At 45.0% G+C, this 20,865-nt stretch overlaps 3 protein-coding genes across 5 annotated transcripts in view; 1 reads left to right on the plus strand and 2 right to left on the minus strand.

Annotated features, from left to right (window-relative positions):
• LOC106586701 (discoidin, CUB and LCCL domain-containing protein 2) overlaps positions 1 to 14,648 on the plus strand; it is a 41,203-nt gene extending 26,555 nt beyond the window's left edge. The window contains exons 5-13 of one of the 2 annotated variants that reach the window (XM_014174247.1): positions 3,136 to 3,269; positions 3,356 to 3,396; positions 3,571 to 3,911; positions 5,490 to 5,637; positions 9,370 to 9,501; positions 9,592 to 9,685; positions 10,339 to 10,388; positions 10,464 to 10,598; positions 12,536 to 14,648. In XM_014174247.1, coding sequence (XP_014029722.1) covers positions 3,136 to 3,269; positions 3,356 to 3,396; positions 3,571 to 3,911; positions 5,490 to 5,637; positions 9,370 to 9,501; positions 9,592 to 9,685; positions 10,339 to 10,388; positions 10,464 to 10,598; positions 12,536 to 12,948 — 1,488 coding nt within the window. In that variant the 3' untranslated portion in view covers positions 12,949 to 14,648. Of the gene's footprint in view, positions 1 to 3,135; positions 3,270 to 3,355; positions 3,397 to 3,570; positions 3,912 to 5,489; positions 5,638 to 9,369; positions 9,502 to 9,591; positions 9,686 to 10,338; positions 10,599 to 12,535 lie in introns of both variants that reach the window. The other variant, XM_045707368.1, reaches the window with a different exon arrangement.
• A 312-nt stretch (positions 14,649 to 14,960) lies between these two features.
• Positions 14,961 to 19,806, minus strand: LOC106586702 (transmembrane protein 30C). The gene is made up of 8 exons (XM_014174248.2): positions 19,682 to 19,806; positions 19,113 to 19,325; positions 17,158 to 17,274; positions 16,920 to 17,027; positions 16,721 to 16,811; positions 16,419 to 16,568; positions 15,853 to 16,065; positions 14,961 to 15,451 (listed from the first exon to the last, which is right to left on the minus strand). The coding sequence occupies exons 2-8, from the start codon at positions 19,308 to 19,310 to the stop codon at positions 15,264 to 15,266; spliced, it is 1,065 nt and encodes a 354-aa protein (XP_014029723.1). The 5' UTR covers positions 19,311 to 19,325; positions 19,682 to 19,806; the 3' UTR covers positions 14,961 to 15,263.
• Positions 19,807 to 19,868: 62 nt separating this feature from the next.
• The window catches only part of cmss1 (cms1 ribosomal small subunit homolog), an 83,850-nt gene continuing 82,853 nt past the window's right edge, over positions 19,869 to 20,865 (minus strand). For both annotated transcript variants that reach the window (XM_014174250.2, XM_014174251.2), the window contains one exon: positions 19,869 to 20,733. In XM_014174250.2, the coding sequence (XP_014029725.1) occupies positions 20,650 to 20,733 (84 nt within the window). In that variant the 3' untranslated portion in view covers positions 19,869 to 20,649. The remainder of the gene's footprint in view (positions 20,734 to 20,865) is intronic.

Here is a 20,865-nt window from a genome sequence, read left to right on the forward strand (position 1 = left end):
TGTGCTCCGAGTGGCTGGGTGGGGTGGTTTAGTGCAGTGTGTTTGTTAGTGGTCTGTGCTCCGAGTGGCTGGGTGGGGTGGTTTAGTGCAGTGTGTTTGTTAGTGGTCTGTGCTCCGAGTGGCTGGGTGGGGTGGTTTAGTGCAGTGTGTTTGTGTTAGTGGTCTGTGCTCCGAGTGGCCGGGTGGGGTGGTTTAGTGCAGTGTGTTTGTGTAAGTGGTCTGTGCTCCGAGTGGCTGGGTGGGGTGGTTTAGTGCAGTGTGTTTGTGTAAGTGGTCTGTGCTCCGAGTGGCTGGGTGGGGTGGTTTAGTGCAGTGTGTTTGTTAGTGGTCTGTGCTCCGAGTGGCTGGGTGGGGTGGTTTAGTGCAGTGTGTTTGTTAGTGGTCTGTGCTCCGAGTGGCTGGGTGGGGTGGTTTAGTGCAGTGTGTTTGTGTAAGTGGTCTGTGCACCGAGTGGCTGGGTGGGGTGGTTTAGTGCAGTGTGTTTGTTAGTGGTCTGTGCTCCGAGTGGCTGGGTGGGGTGGTTTAGTGCAGTGTGTTTGTTAGTGGTCTGTGCTCCGAGTGGCTGGGTGGGGTGGTTTAGTGCAGTGTGTTTGTTAGTGGTCTGTGCTCCGAGTGGCTGGGTGGGGTGGTTTAGTGCAGTGTGTTTGTGTAAGTGGTCTGTGCTCCGAGTGGCTGGGTGGGGTGGTTTAGTGCAGTGTGTTTGTGTAAGTGGTCTGTGCACCGAGTGGCTGGGTGGGGTGGTTTAGTGCAGTGTGTTTGTGTAAGTGGTCTGTGCACCGAGTGGCTGGGTGGGGTGGTTTAGTGCAGTGTGTTAGTGGTCTGTGCACCGAGTGGCTGGGTGGGGTGGTTTAGTGCAGTGTGTTTGTGTAAGTGGTCTGTGCACCGAGTGGCTGGGTGGGGTGGTTTAGTGCAGTGTGTTTGTTAGTGGTCTGTGCTCCGAGTGGCTGGGTGGGGTGGTTTAGTGCAGTGTGTTTGTGTAAGTGGTCTGTGCACCGAGTGGCTGGGTGGGGTGGTTTAGTGCAGTGTGTTTGTTAGTGGTCTGTGCTCCGAGTGGCTGGGTGGGGTGGTTTAGTGCAGTGTGTTTGTGTAAGTGGTCTGTGCACCGAGTGGCTGGGTGGGGTGGTTTAGTGCAGTGTGTTTGTGTTAGTGGTCTGTGCTCCGAGTGGCTGGGTGGGGTGGTTTAGTGCAGTGTGTTTGTGTAAGTGGTCTGTGCTCCGAGTGGCTGGGTGGGGTGGTTTAGTGCAGTGTGTTTGTGTTAGTGGTCTGTGCTCCGAGTGGCTGGGTGGGGTGGTTTAGTGCAGTGTGTTTGTTAGTGGTCTGTGCTCCGAGTGGCTGGGTGGGGTGGTTTAGTGCAGTGTGTTTGTGTTAGTGGTCTGTGCTCCGAGTGGCTGGGTGGGGTGGTTTAGTGCAGTGTGTTTGTGTTAGTGGTCTGTGCTCCGAGTGGCTGGGTGGGGTGGTTTAGTGCAGTGTGTTTGTGTTAGTGGTCTGTGCTCCGAGTGGCTGGGTGGGGTGGTTTAGTGCAGTGTGTTTGTTAGTGGTCTGTGCTCCGAGTGGCTGGGTGGGGTGGTTTAGTGCAGTGTGTTTGTGTAAGTGGTCTGTGCTCCGAGTGGCTGGGTGGGGTGGTTTAGTGCAGTGTGTTTGTTAGTGGTCTGTGCTCCGAGTGGCTGGGTGGGGTGGTTTAGTGCAGTGTGTTTGTGTAAGTGGTCTGTGCTCCGAGTGGCTGGGTGGGGTGGTTTAGTGCAGTGTGTTTGTTAGTGGTCTGTGCTCCGAGTGGCTGGGTGGGGTGGTTTAGTGCAGTGTGTTTGTTAGTGGTCTGTGCTCCGAGTGGCTGGGTGGGGTGGTTTAGTGCAGTGTGTTTGTGTAAGTGGTCTGTGCTCCGAGTGGCTGGGTGGGGTGGTTTAGTGCAGTGTGTTTGTGTAAGTGGTCTGTGCTCCGAGTGGCTGGGTGGGGTGGTTTAGTGCAGTGTGTTTGTGTAAGTGGTCTGTGCTCCGAGTGGCTGGGTGGGGTGGTTTAGTGCAGTGTGTTTGTGTTAGTGGTCTGTGCTCCGAGTGGCTGGGTGGGGTGGTTTAGTGCAGTGTGTTTGTTAGTGGTCTGTGCTCCGAGTGGCTGGGTGGGGTGGTTTAGTGCAGTGTGTTTGTGTAAGTGGTCTGTGCACCGAGTGGCTGGGTGGGGTGGTTTAGTGCAGTGTGTTTGTGTAAGTGGTCTGTGCTCCGAGTGGCTGGGTGGGGTGGTTTAGTGCAGTGTGTTTGTGTAAGTGGTTTGGTGGGGGGCTGCTTTTGATGTGGTGTATCTTACTGGGATGTTTTAGAGCTGAGAGGGCAAGTGTTCAGTACTTGTGGGTGCCTCAACTATGTGGTTAAAGTCTGTGTGTGTGTGTGTGTGTGTGTGTGTGTGTGTGTGTGTGTGTGTGTGTGTGTGTGTGTGTGTGTATAAAACCATCCCACTTCACTCACCCAGCTAGCTGCCCACTGCTGGGAACTGGTCTCACTAAGTGTGTGTTCACTAGTTTGCGTGTGTGTGTTTTGCTAATATATGCATGAATGGATCCATTTTATGATGTCAGTAAATTACTGAGTCAGTTACTGGAATGCTAAGGGTTTACTAAAGGGAAATAAGGAAAGAGTTTCAACAATACAACTTTTTTCAGTGATTTTAATATAAGATTAATTGACGGAAGGAAGGAAGCATTTCTAAAGAGTTGAAACAGACCTTGGATCAGCGTTCTTTTCTTCATGCAGTGTTCCCCCTGCCAGGAAGTGACATTGTCATGCTGACTTATCTCCTGTTATCTGTGGGGCTGTGGGCTGAGAGCTGTCCTCTGTGATCTATCTCACTAAAACACACTGTCCCTCACTGGGGTATATGGCCTCTCAGCTGACAGTAAAATAATCACAACCACTGACACACTGCTCCCTTCCTCTCTGTCCATCCTTCTCTCTCCTTTCTCTCTACCTCTGTCACTCTCGTATCTACCCCTCATGATCATCTCTCTCTTCCTGTTCTAACCCCTTCTCTGCAACAGCAGGGATTCAATTGACACAGCAGTCATTTTATGAAGATGGTCATACATCCAAATGTACATTTTCCAAACAGTCATGAATGGATCATAATCATTATCTCCTTCCCCTCCCTCAGTCGTCTCCAGTGTGTCTAGCAGCCATCCATGCAGGTGTGGTGTCTAACTCTGTTGGCGGTCAGATCAGTGTGGTCAACAGTAAGGGCATCCCTCACTACGATGGCTCGCTGGCTAACAATGTCTCCTCCACTGTGTAAGTACTCCTGTCTGTCTGGGAGAATACATCTGCTTTCTCTTCCCTTTTCATCTCTCGCAGTCATTATGTCTCTCTCTCTCCAGTGGTCCCTTGTCCAACAGCCTCTTCACTTTCAAGACGAGTGGTGAGTTCAATCAGCTACAATATACAAAAACAGACCATGATACCAGAACCACCATAGCCACATGCTTCTGTATCTGTTTCAACTACACCTGCCACCACAATCACTTCTACAATATCCAAAACAGCCACGTGTCCTCCCACTTTAATACAGACTCACAGTTTCTCTCTCTCTCAGGTTGCTATGGGACACTAGGTCTAGAGTCGGGTGTTGTTAGGGACTCCCAGCTCTTTGCTTCCTCGGTGTGGGAATGGAGTGACGTGATTGGCGAACCCAGCGAGTGGGGCCCAACTGGGGCCCGCCTAAATGGGGCGGGGCTTCCCTGGGCGTCGGCTCACAGCGACCAGCAGCAGTGGCTACAGGTGGATCTGAAGAAGGAGAAGAGGATCACAGGCATCACCACTACAGGCTCCTCCCTCCTGGAGTACCAGTTCTATGTGTCAGCCTATCGGGTCCTCTACAGCAATGACGGACAGCACTGGAACATCTATCGGGAGGCAGATGCTACCCAGGACAAGGTGATGAAAATGTCCCTCATAAATAACCTTAAAGGTCCTGAATAGTCATTTTGAAAAGTACTTTTTCCCTCATGGCTAACTACCAGGGTGGGGAGCTTATATTCATGAGCTGGCCTTGACTGACAGCTCTTTGCAACGCCTATGTCAAGCAACTTGGATGCAGTGTTGCAAACAAATCATCTCAAGCTAGTTTAGTGATACACAAAGCAACTCAAACAACATTGAAATTGCATCAATGATGTAATTTTTATTCTCTTTTGATGCGGTTCACAGCAGCACTGACAGATGTGTTGACAACTGGGTGGGAGTTTTGAAGGACCCCCCCCCCCCTTTTTGTTCCATGCTGACTGAAGACCTAGCTAGCCAGTAACTAGCTAACACCAGACACAGATGAAGACCTAGCTAGCCAGTAACTAGCTAACACCAGACACAGATGAAGACCTAGCTAGCCAGTAACTAGCTAACACCAGACACAGATGAAGACCTAGCTAGCCAGTAACTAGCTAAAACCAGACACGGACGAAGACCTAGCTAGCCAGTAACTAGCTAAAACCAGACACGGACGAAGACCTAGCTAGCCAGTAACTAGCTAACACCAGACACAGATGAAGACCTAGCTAGCCAGTAACTAGCTAACACCAGACACAGATGAAGACCTAGCTAGCCAGTAACTAGCTAAAACCAGACACGGACGAAGACCTAGCTAGCCAGTAACTAGCTAAAACCAGACACGGACGAAGACCTAGCTAGCCAGTAACTAGCCAACACCAGACACGGATGAAAGGGGAAACATTTAAGTATTTTAGCACCAGTAGAGTAGCTATCTAGCTATATAAACCACGCCCCTCTGCAAACGCCTTCTCCAATGTTGGTTACAAGGCTGTACTTATTTAAATGAGGTTAGAGAATATCATGTTACCTTTGCTGTATTAAAATGAGAGTTTAAGTTGTCCCCTTAATCATTAATCCAAGTGTTGACATGGGGGAGAGGACCAGTAACTTTGATCAAACTGTATCATTGTAGAAGCAAGTCATTTTTCATACTTTGGTCATCATATTTTGATCCTGTTTCCTTCAAATATCATCAAATTTCATGGAAAACATGATTTTGGCTGTTCATGACCTTTAAGGATAGAGAGAGCCTCTTTAGACAAAAATACGGGAGTGCAAGATGGAGTCGTTGGTTTCTATGGCATCAGTAATTGATTGTGGTTGTTTATGGCAGGAAACATGAGTGCTGACTGGTTGTTAAGTGCTGTGGTCAGTCAGACTCGGTCAAGACAGCAGCTCATTAAAGATGGATGGAGATTTGAGTGCTTGTGCTAGTCAGGCTCTGTAATCAGGGCTTTTTATCCTTACTTATACTAGTGAAAATCTATTTTACAAGAGACTTGTAAGAAGGCAGCAATCAAACATTTGTTATACACCATACATAAAATGTACAATACAGTAGACCTATTGGCAGTAGGCACAGGCAAGATAACATGCGATATAATTTGGAAACATAGCTTAAGTGTAATATATTATTAGGAACCCCTTTAGCTATTGCTACAGAAGTCTGTTTCTGTTTCCTGATAGATTTTTAAAGGGAACACCAATTATCTCCAGGAGGTGCGCAATAACTTCATCCCACCAATCGAGGCGCGGTATGTGAGGATAAGCCCCACCCAGTGGCACCAGCGAATTGCCCTCAAGTTTGAGCTGCTCGGATGCCAGTTCCATCAAGGTAACCAAACCAGCCAATCACATGCAGTTTTGACTTTGTAGCCAATTAGTGAATTTCAATAATTTTATCATTGTGTGTCACTAACCACGTTTCCATCCAGTTTTTATGCGAGTAAGGTCATACCGTATGAAAAAATTCACAGGAGCTGTGATAGGAGCAGGAAGTTTTGGTACAATTTTATAAATGTTAATTTGTTCATTCGACATGGTGGGATATTTTTGTGTTGGTAAAATAATTGTGAGAAATTGTAAGGTTGTGTATTTATTTTCTTAGTCAACCTTGTGTTCTGTTTTTTTGTGTTCTTGAACGTAGCCCTGTTTTTTTGTGTTCTTGACGTAGCCCTGTTTCTTTGTGTTCTTGAACGTAGCCCTGTTTCTTTGTGTTCTAGAACGTAGCCCTGTTTCTTTGTGTTCTAGAACGTAGCCCTGTTTCTTTGTGTTCTTGAACGTAGCCCTGTTTCTTTGTGTTCTGGAACGTAGCCCTGTTTCTTTGTGTTCTGGAACGTAGCCCTGTTTCTTTGTGTTCTTGGACGTAGCCCTGTTTCTTTGTGTTCTGGAACGTAGCCCTGTTTCTTTGTGTTCTTGAACGTAGCCCTGTTTCTTTGTGTTCTGGAACGTAGCCCTGTTTCTTTGTGTTCTTGAACGTAGCCCTGTTTCTTTGTGTTCTTGAACGTAGCCCTGTTTCTTTGTGTTCTTGAACGTAGCCCTGTTTCTTTGTGTTCTTGAACGTAGCCCTGTTTCTTTGTGTTCTTGAACGTAGCCCTGTTTCTTTGTGTTCTGGAACGTAGCCCTGTTTCTTTGTGTTCTGGAACGTAGCCCTGTTTCTTTGTGTTCTGGAACGTAGCCCTGTTTCTTTGTGTTCTTGAACGTAGCCCTGTTTCTTTGTGTTCTTGAACGTAGCCCTGTTTCTTTGTGTTCTTGAACGTAGCCCTGTTTCTTTGTGTTCTTGAACGTAGCCCTGTTTCTTTGTGTTCTTGACGTAGCCCTGTTTCTTTGTGTTCTGGAACGTAGCCCTGTTTCTTTGTGTTCTGGAACGTAGCCCTGTTTCTTTGTGTTCTGGAACGTAGCCCTGTTTCTTTGTGTTCTTGACGTAGCCCTGTTTCTTTGTGTTCTTGACGTAGCCCTGTTTCTTTGTGTTCTTGGACGTAGCCCTGTTTCTTTGTGTTCTTGAACGTAGCCCTGTTTCTTTGTGTTCTGGAACGTAGCCCTGTTTCTTTGTGTTCTTGAACGTAGCCCTGTTTCTTTGTGTTCTGGAACGTAGCCCTGTTTCTTTGTGTTCTGGAACGTAGCCCTGTTTCTTTGTGTTCTGGAACGTAGCCCTGTTTCTTTGTGTTCTTGAACGTAGCCCTGTTTCTTTGTGTTCTGGAACGTAGCCCTGTTTCTTTGTGTTCTGGAACGTAGCCCTGTTTCTTTGTGTTCTGGAACGTAGCCCTGTTTCTTTGTGTTCTGGAACGTAGCCCTGTTTCTTTGTGTTCTGGAACGTAGCCCTGTTTCTTTGTGTTCTTGAACGTAGCCCTGTTTCTTTGTGTTCTGGAACGTAGCCCTGTTTCTTTGTGTTCTGGAACGTAGCCCTGTTTCTTTGTGTTCTGGAACGTAGCCCTGTTTCTTTGTGTTCTGGAACGTAGCCCTGTTTCTTTGTGTTCTGGAACGTAGCCCTGTTTCTTTGTGTTCTTGACGTAGCCCTGTTTCTTTGTGTTCTTGGACGTAGCCCTGTTTCTTTGTGTTCTTGACGTAGCCCTGTTTCTTTGTGTTCTTGACGTAGCCCTGTTTCTTTGTGTTCTGGAACGTAGCCCTGTTTCTTTGTGTTCTGGAACGTAGCCCTGTTTCTTTGTGTTCTGGAACGTAGCCCTGTTTCTTTGTGTTCTGGAACGTAGCCCTGTTTCTTTGTGTTCTTGACGTAGCCCTGTTTCTTTGTGTTCTTGAACGTAGCCCTGTTTCTTTGTGTTCTGGAACGTAGCCCTGTTTCTTTGTGTTCTTGACGTAGCCCTGTTTCTTTGTGTTCTTGAACGTAGCCCTGTTTCTTTGTGTTCTGGAACGTAGCCCTGTTTCTTTGTGTTCTGGACGTAGCCCTGTTTCTTTGTGTTCTTGAACGTAGCCCTGTTTCTTTGTGTTCTTGACGTAGCCCTGTTTCTTTGTGTTCTTGACGTAGCCCTGTCTTTCATTTTTGTTATTTGATTTCACCTGTGATAGTTTCTCACCTGGTCTCATCAGCTCTTTATTTAGTTCCGTTCATTCTTTTGTCTTTGTGAGGTATTGTTCGTTTTGACTCTACTAAGCCTTTTTCTAGCTCGTTTGTGAGAACCAGTTATAGCCTTGAGTTCTAGTTTTGATTCACCTGCCTGTTTGCCTGCCTGTGTATGACCACTGCCTGCCTGTGACCGTGATTCCTGCCTTCTGCGAAGGCGCAATAAACACCTGCCGCGCTCTGCACGTGAATCTACACCTTTTTCTCCATGAGTATTCACTACCGAAATGGTGGTGGAAATGCCTTGATGTGCAAATATTGATATAATAATCATATTGAAGTCACGCGATGACATGGTGTGTGGTCCTCCCACTACGACTCAGGAAACCATGCAGTTTATTAGGCTACAGATGAAATAACTCATGATGAACTTCACAGGGTGGTGATCTTCATGCTCTTTTCCAATAAATATCTAGGGTCTGATTCTGGTGACATGATGATCGAAGCTTGACTGCTGTTTGACAAATACGAATATTCTTGCTCTTATCCATAATAATCGAATCATGTAGACTAGCCTACCCTCACAGCCTACCCACACTGTATCTGTTGGCTAGAGTGCATGTGCCAAAACCTGAGTAGGTACATTTTGTTATTTAACGCAACAGTCTAACTCTCGGTAAAGTTGAAAATGCGATGGAAACACATCGAACTTTACATTTTTAATCAGTACATGTAAACTGAAGTGTGTGCTACATCATCACTCACTGATTTTTATCTGCAACAAGTCAGTTTGATGGAAACACCACTGGTGGGAAAATGCGCATATTTTCTTTTCGAATATTCTCATATAAATCTGTCGCCAATAGCGGAGAGGTGCATAAAGATGGCAGCCCCCATGTACTTACCACAAATACCTTGTTTGCTAAGTTCGCCGTATTGTACATTGCTCTTCGTTAATGTTTTTTAAATCGTCATTAGCACAGTATACATGATCTCAATTTTAGCTCTAAGACGCCAGCAATTTGAAAAAACCCAACATTTGATTGTGCTGATTAACAGTGCATTGAAACATGTTGCGCGCTGTAGTTTAAAACTCTGTGGATAGTGCTAAAACAATGACGTCATATCTGAATTCCGACATCTTTATGCACCGTCGTCATTAGATGGCAACCTAGCTATTGGAGTTGAGGGATCCTATTGAGGCCAATGTGGATGCGATCTGTACAAAGTGAAATAAGAGCCTGTTCTTCCTGAGGAAACTGTTTCAGGGTGGATTGGACGCTGATGACTATCTTTTACAGATAATATATATATATAATCCATTTGAACATTCAATATGATTTGCTGTTTTGGCAATATAAACTTAAAGCGTAAGAACAGGCTGGGTAACATTGTTAAACCAAGTAGCAGGATCATTGGTAGGAACTTATATTTATTGTCATGTGTTCATTGTATTTTACTACGTGCTGCAAAATGAAAAACAAAGATGAGTCTACTCTATTGGAGTCATGTGATCCTAACTGTTCTGTCTCTTCTTCCATTGGACAGCGAGGCCCCGGACATACCACCCCCCTCGGCCTCCCCCTCGCTCAGTGGCCACAGACACCCCCCCAATGTACGGCCGGACCACCCACACCCCTGACATCAGAAACACCACCATGCCACCATGCACCATCAACGGTGAGCGAGAGGAGAGAGGGAAAAGAGTCCGTGTCTAGTTGATGTGTTGTTGATTGTGGTTGGTTCACACTGGTCGTGTTGTGGTCGTAGACGTGGCGTTGGCAACGGTGTTGGTGCCGGTGTTGGTCATGATTCTGACCGCCCTCATCTTGACCATGGTCTGTGCCTGGCACTGGAAGAACAGGTGAGGATGAACTATAACTAGTAACAACTAAACAGATATCCACTCAGTAGCTCCCAACAAACTAGAACACTTCCGTTCTGACTAGGCCGGGCATGCGCATGCACCATTATGTTGATCTTGTCCATCCACACTAGACACGATCAGGACACGCAGGTTGATGTGTGAAAACAAACTTTGAACCAACTATATTAATTTGAGGTCAGGTCAAACACATGCTGTTGCTAGCTAATTTGTCCTGAGATAAACATTTGGGTTGTTATTTTTCCTGAAATGCACAGTCTTTTTTTCTGGGTCTTTGTATAATTTTGACCCATTTTGATTCACACAATTGTGTGTTCTCTACTCCAACAATTAATCCACAGATAAAAGGGGAAGCCTAGTTAGTTTCTAGTAATCCCTCCTCCTTCAGTCTTCTTCTGTGGACTTTATATGGTTGTTGGCAACCAACTTTAAGGTGCATTATCATCACCAACTGGACTGGATTGTGGACCTCAATTCATCTTTCAATCACCCACGTGGGTATATGCTCCTAAAAACCAATGAGGAGATGGGAGAGGCGAGACTTTCAGCGCGTTAACAATGTACATTTATTTTGCAATGCTAGCGGTGTGGTCAGTATGTTACATTTCTTTCTGTTTTGTCTTTCTCCTCAGGAAGAATAGTTCAGAGGGAGCTTATGACCTGTCTCACTGGGACCGTACAGGTAAACACAACGCTCTCAGTGTGTGTGTGTGTGTGTGTGTGTTTAGATGTTTATTGCGTGTGTGTCTCTGTCCAGACTGGTGGAAGAGTATGAAGCAGTTCCTGCCGTCCAAGATGGCGGAGGGGGAGGAGTCAGTCCGCTACAGCAGCAGTGAGGTGGGCCGGCTCAGAGTGAGAGGGAACACCCCCAGACTACGGGCCGAACCCGCAGGTACACACACAGGCCTTGTCCCAAATGTCTTGCCTACTACTTACTAAAAAGACATAAGCTGTGTTCGAATACTCATACTAAACGCACTAACCATACTATTTGTGATGTAAATTGAGTCTGTAGTATGCTTATTAGTCATAGTATGGATATAGTTAGTATGCCAACAGTACCTGGATGTCATACTACCTACGAGGTATACAAGCAGTGGACACGATTGCCATGCTTTTAGGGCCCATAATGCAATTCTTCAGAAAATGGCCCTGGCTTCACAACGTTTTCAGAAAATATGCTGCCGAAGTCCGACGAGCGGATACAAATTCATTGCTTGAACTAATTATGGCAAATGTTGAGCAATGTAATAAAGTTATGACTTTTCAAATAAGTTACGCTACATGTTATGTTGGCTGACAATTTGTTGGCTACGCTACCATTACAAACCACATATCACGACAGCAGTAGATACCTATGTTAGCTAGATACCTAATGTTAGCTAGATACCTAATGTTAGTTGGCTACTAATACATCAAACTTGCCAGTATATTAACTATATGCTATCCAGCTAACTACCCAATGTTTGACTTTATTATTCACGTCATTCTTAGCGAAGTGGTATAGTCATTGTGCGTTCAATGGACATACATTTGCTCTGGCTATCTACTCCGATTTCAGAGACTCTTGTCTGAGCGCAGAATAACTGATGAATTTACAAACGCTCAACACCAGTTGAATGTGGCCAGTGTCAGTAAACGTCGGGGGAAAAGCGTAATTAAATTGTTGCCAGCAGCACAGTTACAGTCACCAACGCTCTGGATAACATGAAAACTGCCTAATCAGCTCTGCCAGGGCGAGTAATATGGTCAGAGTGAGGTATTCTCTCATTATGTGTCTGGAAGTAGCTAGCCAGTTAGCGTGTGTGCTTGACTGCCGTTGTGATGGTCAGAACGCTCGGATCAACCCTGCTCCTCGGTCAGGACGCTCGGCTCAACCCTGCTCCTCGGTCTGAAAGCTCGGATCAACCCTGCTCCTCGGTCTGGACGCTCAGATCAACCCTGCTCCTCGGTCTGGACGCTCGGATCAACCCTGCTCCTCGGTCTGGACGCTCGGATCAACCCTGCTCCTCGGTCTGGACGCTCGGATCAACCCTGCTCCTCGGTCTGGACGCTCGGATCAACCCTGCTCCTCGGTCAGAGCGTCCACTGTTCTCTCTGAACACTCCAAGAGAGAAACTTTGAATTTACGATCTGACAACGCTGTGAATTTACGAACGCTCAGAGCGCACTCTGGGACTCCAGATTGAATTTACGAACACACCCCAAGTCATAAAATGTCGAGATAGTAATTTGTTATGCTAACAAGCTAGCAATAGCATCAACTTCCGGTAGACAGGCTTACCTCTAGTATGGTCAACTGAAATGATACCGTTCGTTTACAGTATACTAAAATGTTCTAATAGTATATAATATGTAGTATATACTCATTAAGTATGTTGTAGACAGTATGTTAGTATGGGTATCAAACACCGCTATACTGTGTAATAATTGTACTATATACTACTTAGAACATTCTGTTTATGAAAAAGGAACACAGTAAACAACATATCAACATACTAGGCTCCTGAGAATGTGTAATCTAATGCACAATTGTGTTGATTTGGGTACAGAACGTCCCCTTGTCAACTTATCAGCTGTTGTCAGACACACATGAGTCTGGAAAGACTATTCTCTTCCTCAAAAGTCCACACTGAATTCTCCTAGAAGAAAATCCAAAATTAGTATAACATCCTGGCATTTAAAGCATCCTTGAAATGTCATACTATAAACCTTTCTATTTTTGAATACTTAAAATGCATACTATTTAGATCGCAGTTATGGTTATTCAGACACGGCCACACAGTGTGAACTGTGTGTTTAACACACCCTCTCCATCTTTTCCATTAGAGTATGCCCAGCCCCTGGTCAGCGGTGTCGTGACATCACTAGGTCAGAGGTCAACTTTCAAGCCAGAGGAAGGTTCTGACCCCGGCTACACGGACCCTAACCGCTACGACGCTCCCATGGCAACAGACATCTACCATGCCTACGCTGAACCCCTGCCCGCCTCCGGTGCAGAGTATGCCACGCCCATTATGATTGACATTGCAAGCCACCTATCAGGGAGCTCCACACTGAACCAGCCAACCACAGTCTCCAGCTTCATGGGCCGTGGCCCTGCCTCCCTTCTCACGCGAACAGACAGCGGGCAATCTGGGAGGTCAATGTATGACACGCCCAAGAGTACAGGACAGGCAACACCCACTAAGGATTTAGCCTACCAGGTGCCTCAGAGCAGCTCTCAGAAGCCAGTGGGGTAGAGCTGAAGAGGTGGCGTGAGTACTTTGATTGACAAGGCCATAACCATAAACCACACCCCCCATTGACAGAGGGGGATGATGGAGAGAGGGAGTGTGAATTAAACTGTAAAGAACATTACCTTCAAGTTAGATGTCTGTATGTGAGTGTGTCTACAGAGGAGTCTATATGTGAGTGTCTACCTGTACGTGCATGGCCGGAGAGTGCTAGCATAGTACCATACCAGTCCTATCACTGAAACCATAAAGATGAATGTCTACATGAGAGCGAGAGAACGGAAAGAGGAGAGCTCACTACTGTTTCAGCCAGGCTAAGTCCCCTCTGTGTGTCTCTTAATTTGATGTTTTGTCAAACTGAGTATATATATATTTTAGTTCCTTTCGTGTCAATCTAAAAGTGAAACAATTCTCCAAACAATAGGTTCTCTGAAGTGGTTGCCTTCTATAGAAAGTCAATGTTTCTACCACTGAAGTGTTCTCTGCATAAAGGTCTCCTGTCTAAAGAGGAGCTTACTCAGTTTACTACGGTACGCTTTGATTGGAGGCTTGTACTATTTCAGCTTTCAGTTAGTTCACAAAATCAGACCTGTGGAAATGTTTGAGTTTAACCAATCACCTTATACATAAAGCTAGAGTGAAATCCATGCCAAAAACCTGTTGAAGTTTCTGAAAAATAATTTTTTATTTATTTCTTTTATAATTCCTGCTGAAAATGACTCACAAAAAAAACACTATGGAAAGCGGTGACGAATCAGCTTCAAATAATTATGGTTGTACTGTTTTCATGGTTACACTGTTGTCATGGTCACCTTGCCTCACGTGACAGTCAAAAAGGACCTCTGCATAACGTTTAGGTGCCATTTGTATTTGCCCGATTGGATTCACACACTGCCAGACTAGGACCAGTTACTTGAAGAGGAAGAATCTGCCCTCATGGTGATCCTAGAGGAGCTGTCCAACAGAAGGGCTGTCTCTACAATATGTCAGTGAGACTAAACATTGCCTTGTGTTTTATTATTATGCATCATTTATCATCATGGCCACCGTCTGTAAATTCCCAGAGAATCCAGAGGTTGTAGGACTTCTGTGTGCTAGAGGAAGATGATCCACTCTAGCCAAACTCACACTGGAGTAGTCTAGGTTACCGCGTCAGGTACGGATCCTGACAAAGACGCTACGGCGAGAGAACATTATCACTAGTGACCAATCGGCATGCAGAAGTTAATATTTACAGAAACAACAAAGACGGTACGGCAAGATAACATTATCACTAGGGACCAATCAGCATTGCAGAAGTTAATATTTACAGAAACGCCTCATTCTAGTATGTGTGTCTGAATTGCTGTCTCTATTTCTTAGAGATTGACTGTCTTCACGTATGTAATGGCTTTCATTAGTATCTTTGTGCGAGTAGATGTCTGTATCTGTCTTTTTATGGCTGTCCTAAAGAGAGTATCTGTGTGCGGCTAGCTATGTCTGTACGACTGTCCCTACGAGTGTACTGCATCTGTGTTTGATTAGTCATGTTTGTAGTCAGTGGAGCACATTAGTCCGGTCAATCCCTGTCCTGAACACTGAACCTGGACCAGTTGAATTTTAGGTTAAAGGTTAGGGCTTCAGTAGGTAAGGCTGGCCGTAGGTCAGTGTGTTTCTGTCTTCACAGATTGTACAAGGAGAAATAAAGCCTTTTTTAAAAACTTTTACACGGTCTACAGTGAATAAAATAAAACGTCAATGATTGTCATATTTCACATCTTAAAGGGATTCTCTGGTACTTTTGTATACTTTTTAGCGAGTAGTTCTGAAAGTAGTACTCACGAGCCAAAGGTGGTCCCCAAAAATTGCATACTGCTGTCACACATCGAGCGTGAGACTGAAGCTCATTGGTTGAACTCAAATTGCTAGAGGGCTGGAACACGTAGGGAAAATTGCGCAGCACAGTTTCTAGAAAAACAGTGGCTAATTGAGGTAAAACTCAGATTATTAATTTATGAACTACACATTGACACACCCAGTGGGAGGTTTAAAAAATACTTAGTCACCAAAGTATGTTTTTAATGCATATTCAAGCACAGACAAATTATCACTGAAAACAATTTCCTATGGTTTCCCACCTCGTTTCATTCTAACAGCACTACTGCCACCACAAGGTCATGTAGGGAAATTAAACCAAGTACAAGCATTCATGATGATCAAATGCCGAAAACACAAACCCCCATCTCTAATCTAGAACTACATACATATTGACCATTTTAATAATCACATTCACTGTATGTACAGTATTATGAATTCCATATATCTCTTCGTCACCTTTTCCATCACTCCTCCATATTCCGTCCGTTCTTACCAAACTTCCACCAGACGGCGGTGAGGATGACAGCGAGGAGCAGGATGAGACAGCCTGTGACCAGGTAGGCTATGGGCAGGAAGTTGTTCTGACCCCCAAACCAGCTGACTGTGGACAGGACCACTTCCTTTCTGCCCTGGAAGTACTCCACTGGGAAGTCTGGCGAGGGGGCAGAGGTCAAGGATAAACAGCCACATAAGGTGAACACAAACCTTTCATCTAAACAGAGGATTTAAATAGTCAGGCTTACTTTAATGGGTTACCATCATTTTTATTACATAGATAAAGGATATAGTTGTTGGTGTTTTTGTGCTTAATGTGCTGTGACTTTCCATTGTTCTTGTAACTGACCAAATAAACAAATCCAATATTCCAAGCCACAACTTACGGTTTCACTACCATCCAAAGAGAAACGAGCTACATTAACCCCAATCCACCTAAGGGTTGGAAATAGGAACATGCTGTTGGAAAATACAGTAAAAAAAATATAGTTTTGATTCAATTGACTCAAATCTCAACGTGATCTCCCTGGTAACAGTAATATGCATAACAAAGGATACTGTAGGAGATAAGGACGCTGTAGTTTCCAGCCGGCAGCCCCTCGGTGAAGGGTTCTATGGCTCGGTTCAGGACACCGTAGAGCTTCTTGAAGTTGGGGAAGGCAGCCTCCCTCATCCACACGATCAGGTCCTCGTTGATGAAGCCGTTGTTGTTTTTGTCCCGGGGGTCGAGGTCATACACTGGCTTCTGCCAGTACAGAGGCTGGCCCGTGCCTGACAAGTCACAGACAACGCTTACATCTAGAGTCCAGACAATGTTTTAACAACAGCTAGACAACATTGAGGCATGATTTGGAAAAGTTTTTGACAACAGTCATACAACATTTGGAAAGGCAAGAGAGAGCAGCGATAGAAATGTCTATTTAATAATAATGATGGCCATGAACACACTGTGTGGGTGTATTGTGATGCTGAACACACTGTGTGGGTGCGTTGTGACACTGAACACGCCGTGAACACACTGTGTGGGTGTATTGTGACACTGAACATGCTGTGAACACACTGTGGGTGTGTTGTGACGCTGAACATGCTGTGAACACACTGTGTGGGTGTATTGTGAGACACACCTTGAAAAACCTGTGCTAACGTTAGGGTCTTGTTCTCCAGCTGTGGGTTGCGGAACTTGACGTTCTTGTCGGTGTACCAGGTGATGCCCTTCCTGAACAGAGGAACCACCAGACTGCTCGCTGCTGAGTGGTACACCAGAGTGAAGGAGTCTGGGATAAACACAAACAAAACTCGTCAGTTAATCAAAACCAGGTATTTCATGTCATGGAGAGATTTGATCATATCACTGGATATTAATGCAGTCACATTATTAGCAGAGACTGATGACATAAACTGATATTGCTGAGTAATGGTGTAATACCGTTGAACATGCTGTTGGCTACAGCCCCACAAGGGGCAATAGGGAGTCCGTTCTTGTCCTTTATGAAGGGCTCGCAATAGGAGCTTGGGTTCTGTAGATACAGACAGGAAGAATTTGATGTTGTAAAAGCTCAGAATGAACCAGGAAATTAAGAGGATGAAGACAGAGAAGAATAGATTGATAGATAAACAGTAGCTACCTTGAGGTTTTTATTTCTCCCAATCATCTGTCCATCATCCCTGGAGTCCATGTATTGCCGGAGGTTCTGGTGGAAGTTGATCAGGCCGTAATAGAAGAACACATCTCCCTGGGAAAGGAAACACATCATCACTGTCCTTCTTACTTAGATTTGGTTTCCAACATGTTTAACACTGACACATACAGTACATTAGCTTGTGGTCTTGTCGAAGTGTACAGACCAAGACATACTCACACACCTTGAACGTGTTCTCGATGTTAAACACCACAGTGCAGTTGCAGCTCTGGTTCGCATTGGCACGGTCTTTACGCATCTCAAAACACTTATCACATGACCCTGCGTGTGTGTAGTCTACCTGCAGAGGGAGGGAAGGAGATATAGCAGGAGGGAGAGAAATATATACAGTGCATTTGGAAAGTATTCAGACCCCTTTACTTTTTCCACATTTTGTTACGTTACAGCCTTATTCTAAAATGGATGAAATAAAATATTTTCCTCATCAAATCTACACACAATACCCCATAATGGCAAAGCAATTTTTTGCACATTTATTCAAAATAAAAAACAGAAATAATTTTTTACATAAGTATTCAGACCTTTTGCTATGAGACACGAAATTGAGCTCAGGTGCATCCTGTTTCCATTGATCATCCTTGAGATGTTTCTACAACTTGATTGGAGTCCACCTGTGGTAAATTCAATTGATTGGACATGATTTGGAAAGGCACACACCTGTCTATATAAGGTCCCACAGTTGACAGTGCATGTCAGAGAAAAAAACCAGGCCATGAGGTCGAAGGAATTGTTCACAGAGCTCAAGGGAAGGGTACCAAAACATGTCTGTATTATTGAAGTTCCCCAAGAACACAGTGGCCTCCATCATTCTTAAATGGAAGAAGTTGAGAACCACTAACACTCTTCCTAGAGCTGAACTGAGCAATCGGGGCAGAAGGGCCTTGGTCAGGGAGGTGACCAAGAACCTGATTGTCACTCTGACCGAGTTCCTCTGTGGAGATTGGATAACCTTCCAGAAAGACAACCATCTCTGCAGCATTCTACCAATCAGGCCATTATGGTAGAGTGGCCAGACGGAAGCCACTCCTCAGTAAAAGGCACATGACGGCCTACTTGGAGTTTGCCAAATGGCACATAAAGGACTCTAAGACCATGAGAAACAATATTCTCTGGTCTGATGAAACCAAAATTGAACTCTTTTGCCTGAATGCGAAGTGTCACACTGGGAGGAAACAAGGCACCATCCCTACGGTGAAGCGTGGTGGTGGCAGCATCATGCTGTGGGGATTTTTTTCAGCGGCAGGGACTGTAAAACTAGTCAGGATCTAGGGAAAGATTAACGGAGCAAAGTACAGAGAGATCCTGATGAAAACCTGCTCCAGAGTGCTCAGGACCTCAGACTGGGGGCGAAGGTTCACCTTCCAACAGGACAACGACCCTAAGCATACAGCCAAGACAACGCAGGAGTGGCTTCGGGACAAGTCTCTGAATGTCCTTGAATGGTCTAGCCAGAGCCCAGACTTGAACCCGATCGAACGTCCCTGAAGAGACCTGAAAATAGCTGTGCAGCGATGCTCCCCATCCAACTTGACAGATTTTGAGGGGATCTGCAGAGAAGAATGGAAGAAACTGTGCAAATATAGGTGTGCCAAGTGTCATACCAAAAAGACTCTAGGCTGTAATCGCTGCCAAAGGTGCTTCAACAAAGGGTCTGAATACTTATGTAAATGTGATATTTCACCTTTTTTTTTTTTTATGGGGTAGTATGTGGATTGAGAAAAAAAAAATGTAATCCTATTTTCGAATAAGGCTGTAACGTAACAAAATGTGTAAAAAGTCAAGGGATCTGAATACTTTCCGAATGCACTGTATAGCCAACACATTACAATCTATATGAATCTTAGAATGTTTGTTTCCCACAGCCATTTATTATACTGTAGCTTCACTTCTTCAAAGAATACCCTGGAAGTCCTCTCTCTTTCTACCTCTCCCTCTATCAGAATACCCTGAAACTAGTCTCTTTCTACCTCTATCTTGTGTTCATGGTTAGATGATAAGCTATGCGCTCTGGAGGGTGTTACCTGCTCCATTTCAAGTGATTGTGTGTGTGTGTGTGTGTGTGTGTATCGGTAGAATAAAATATATATATTCTATTATTCGAAAGGATCGCTTACTCACCTTCAGTTCATGTGTATTCTGCACGGTGACAAGTAGCCACACTCCCAGCAGCACACACACAGTAGCCATACCGTAGAAGAAAGGCAGGACGGTTTGAGCTGTGAGCATGGGGGACCAGGCAGGCAGTCTCTGCTGTTTGAAAGCAGAGTTATCAGGCCTCCGGGCCAGGGGCCCAGCGTTGGCCTTCGCCTTGCCCATGACAGAGAGCTCTGGCTGGGGAAGGGTGATGAGACCGGGAAAGTCAGACAACCAGAAAACAAGCAAGGAACAGGAGTCTTCCCTCTCTTCTCTTCCGGTCTTCTTTAACGCAGTCTTATCAACATTTCTCTCCCTCGCTCCCCTGCCTGCCAAGAGACTTTTACCAGCAGGCTTAGGGCTAGGTTGGGGAAGACCTTTGAGACAGGCTGTTACTCATTAACCAGAATCCTCTGCTCTACTTCCTCTTTTATTTTTCTACTGTTCTTCGCTCACTCTTTCCCTAGCGATTCAGTCCTACATACATACAAACGGATGTATTACAGCCTATCATCCAAGTACTAAAATATCTCCGGTTTATTTTCCGACAGTACCTTATGATCCGTTATTTCTTCCTCACTGAACTAGTTGCCGTTGTCTGTTCCAGCCTCCTTGTTGTAGAACACACTTACACACAGGATGTTATGACAAACCAGACTACCTACTGGGCGAAACAACTCATGACATCACAGACTCAGTGGGAGGGGCTTCCCGCTGGTGTGAACAAACAAGAGAGTCTGGTTCCATTCAGAATGTCTTTATTCAAACCATCACACTGTTGGGCTGTGTTATTGTTGAACTACAACACTGTATAAACCATATCAGACATTTTACATGGTCACTTAAAATAGAACAAGAACACAGTGTCACAGAGAGAGGGTAAACACAGGATAGGGTAGATGGTTGAAATGTCCAGCAGTCTCTGTCTGTTATGGAGACAGGATTGGTTTGACGGGCCCTAATTAACTTGTTGCGTGTGAGTGTTTGTGCGCGCGTGTGAACAAGTGCATGATGAGAAGAGGTCCAGTCTGACTTGGTTGGGTGTGTGTTTGTATGTCAGTATATAGCAGAGTATGGCACTAGGTGTGTGTTTGTATCCCCGTATATGGCATCAGCTATCTGAGCAGCTCACCGATCGCTGTAAATAGCGCACCCAATCTACCTACCTCATCCCCATATTGTTTTTATTTACTTTTTTCCACACCAGTATTTCTACTTGCTCATCATCATCTGCACATCTCTCACTCCAGTGTTAATTTGCTAAATTTTAATTACTCTGCTACTATGGCCTATTTATTGGCTTACCTCCTCACGCCATTTGCACACACTGTATATAGATTTATTTACTGTACGTTTGTTTATGTGTAACTCCGTGTTGTTTGTGTCGCACTGCTTTGCTTTATCTTGGCCAGGTCGCAGTTGTAAATGAGAACTTGTTCTCAACTGGCCAACCTGGTTAAATAAAGGTGAAATAAAAAAATAATACAAAAAATGGCAGATTATGGCACTAGGTGTGTTTGTATCAGAACAGTCCCACTTTGACTTTTCCTTCCCTACAACCTTTCAAGATCCCCATATCCAGCAGCTTCAGCAAGTCACCTTTGACCTGGAAGTGAAAAAGAGGGCTGTGTTATTAAGAAACTCCATATAGTCTGTCTGGCAGAAAGCCCATGAACTACTAGAGTACATTTTCCATGCTGTGTAAAGTGTGACTGTTACTGGTCCAGCAGGGGGCGTT

This window comes from Salmo salar, chromosome ssa25 (assembly GCF_905237065.1).
Source record: "Salmo salar chromosome ssa25, Ssal_v3.1, whole genome shotgun sequence".
Classification (NCBI taxonomy): domain Eukaryota; kingdom Metazoa; phylum Chordata; class Actinopteri; order Salmoniformes; family Salmonidae; genus Salmo; species Salmo salar.

Coding starts and splice junctions, on each gene's coding strand:
- LOC106586702 (XM_014174248.2), bottom strand. CDS start 19,310: ATGGGCAAGGCGAAGGCCAACGCTGGGCCCCTGGCCCGGAGGCCTGAT. Junction 17,275..19,112: donor AGAATACACATGAACTGAAG/GTGAGTAAGCGA, acceptor CTCCCTCTGCAG/GTAGACTACACACACGCAGG. Junction 16,066..16,418: donor GTTAGCACAGGTTTTTCAAG/GTGTGTCTCACA, acceptor GTGACTTGTCAG/GCACGGGCCAGCCTCTGTAC.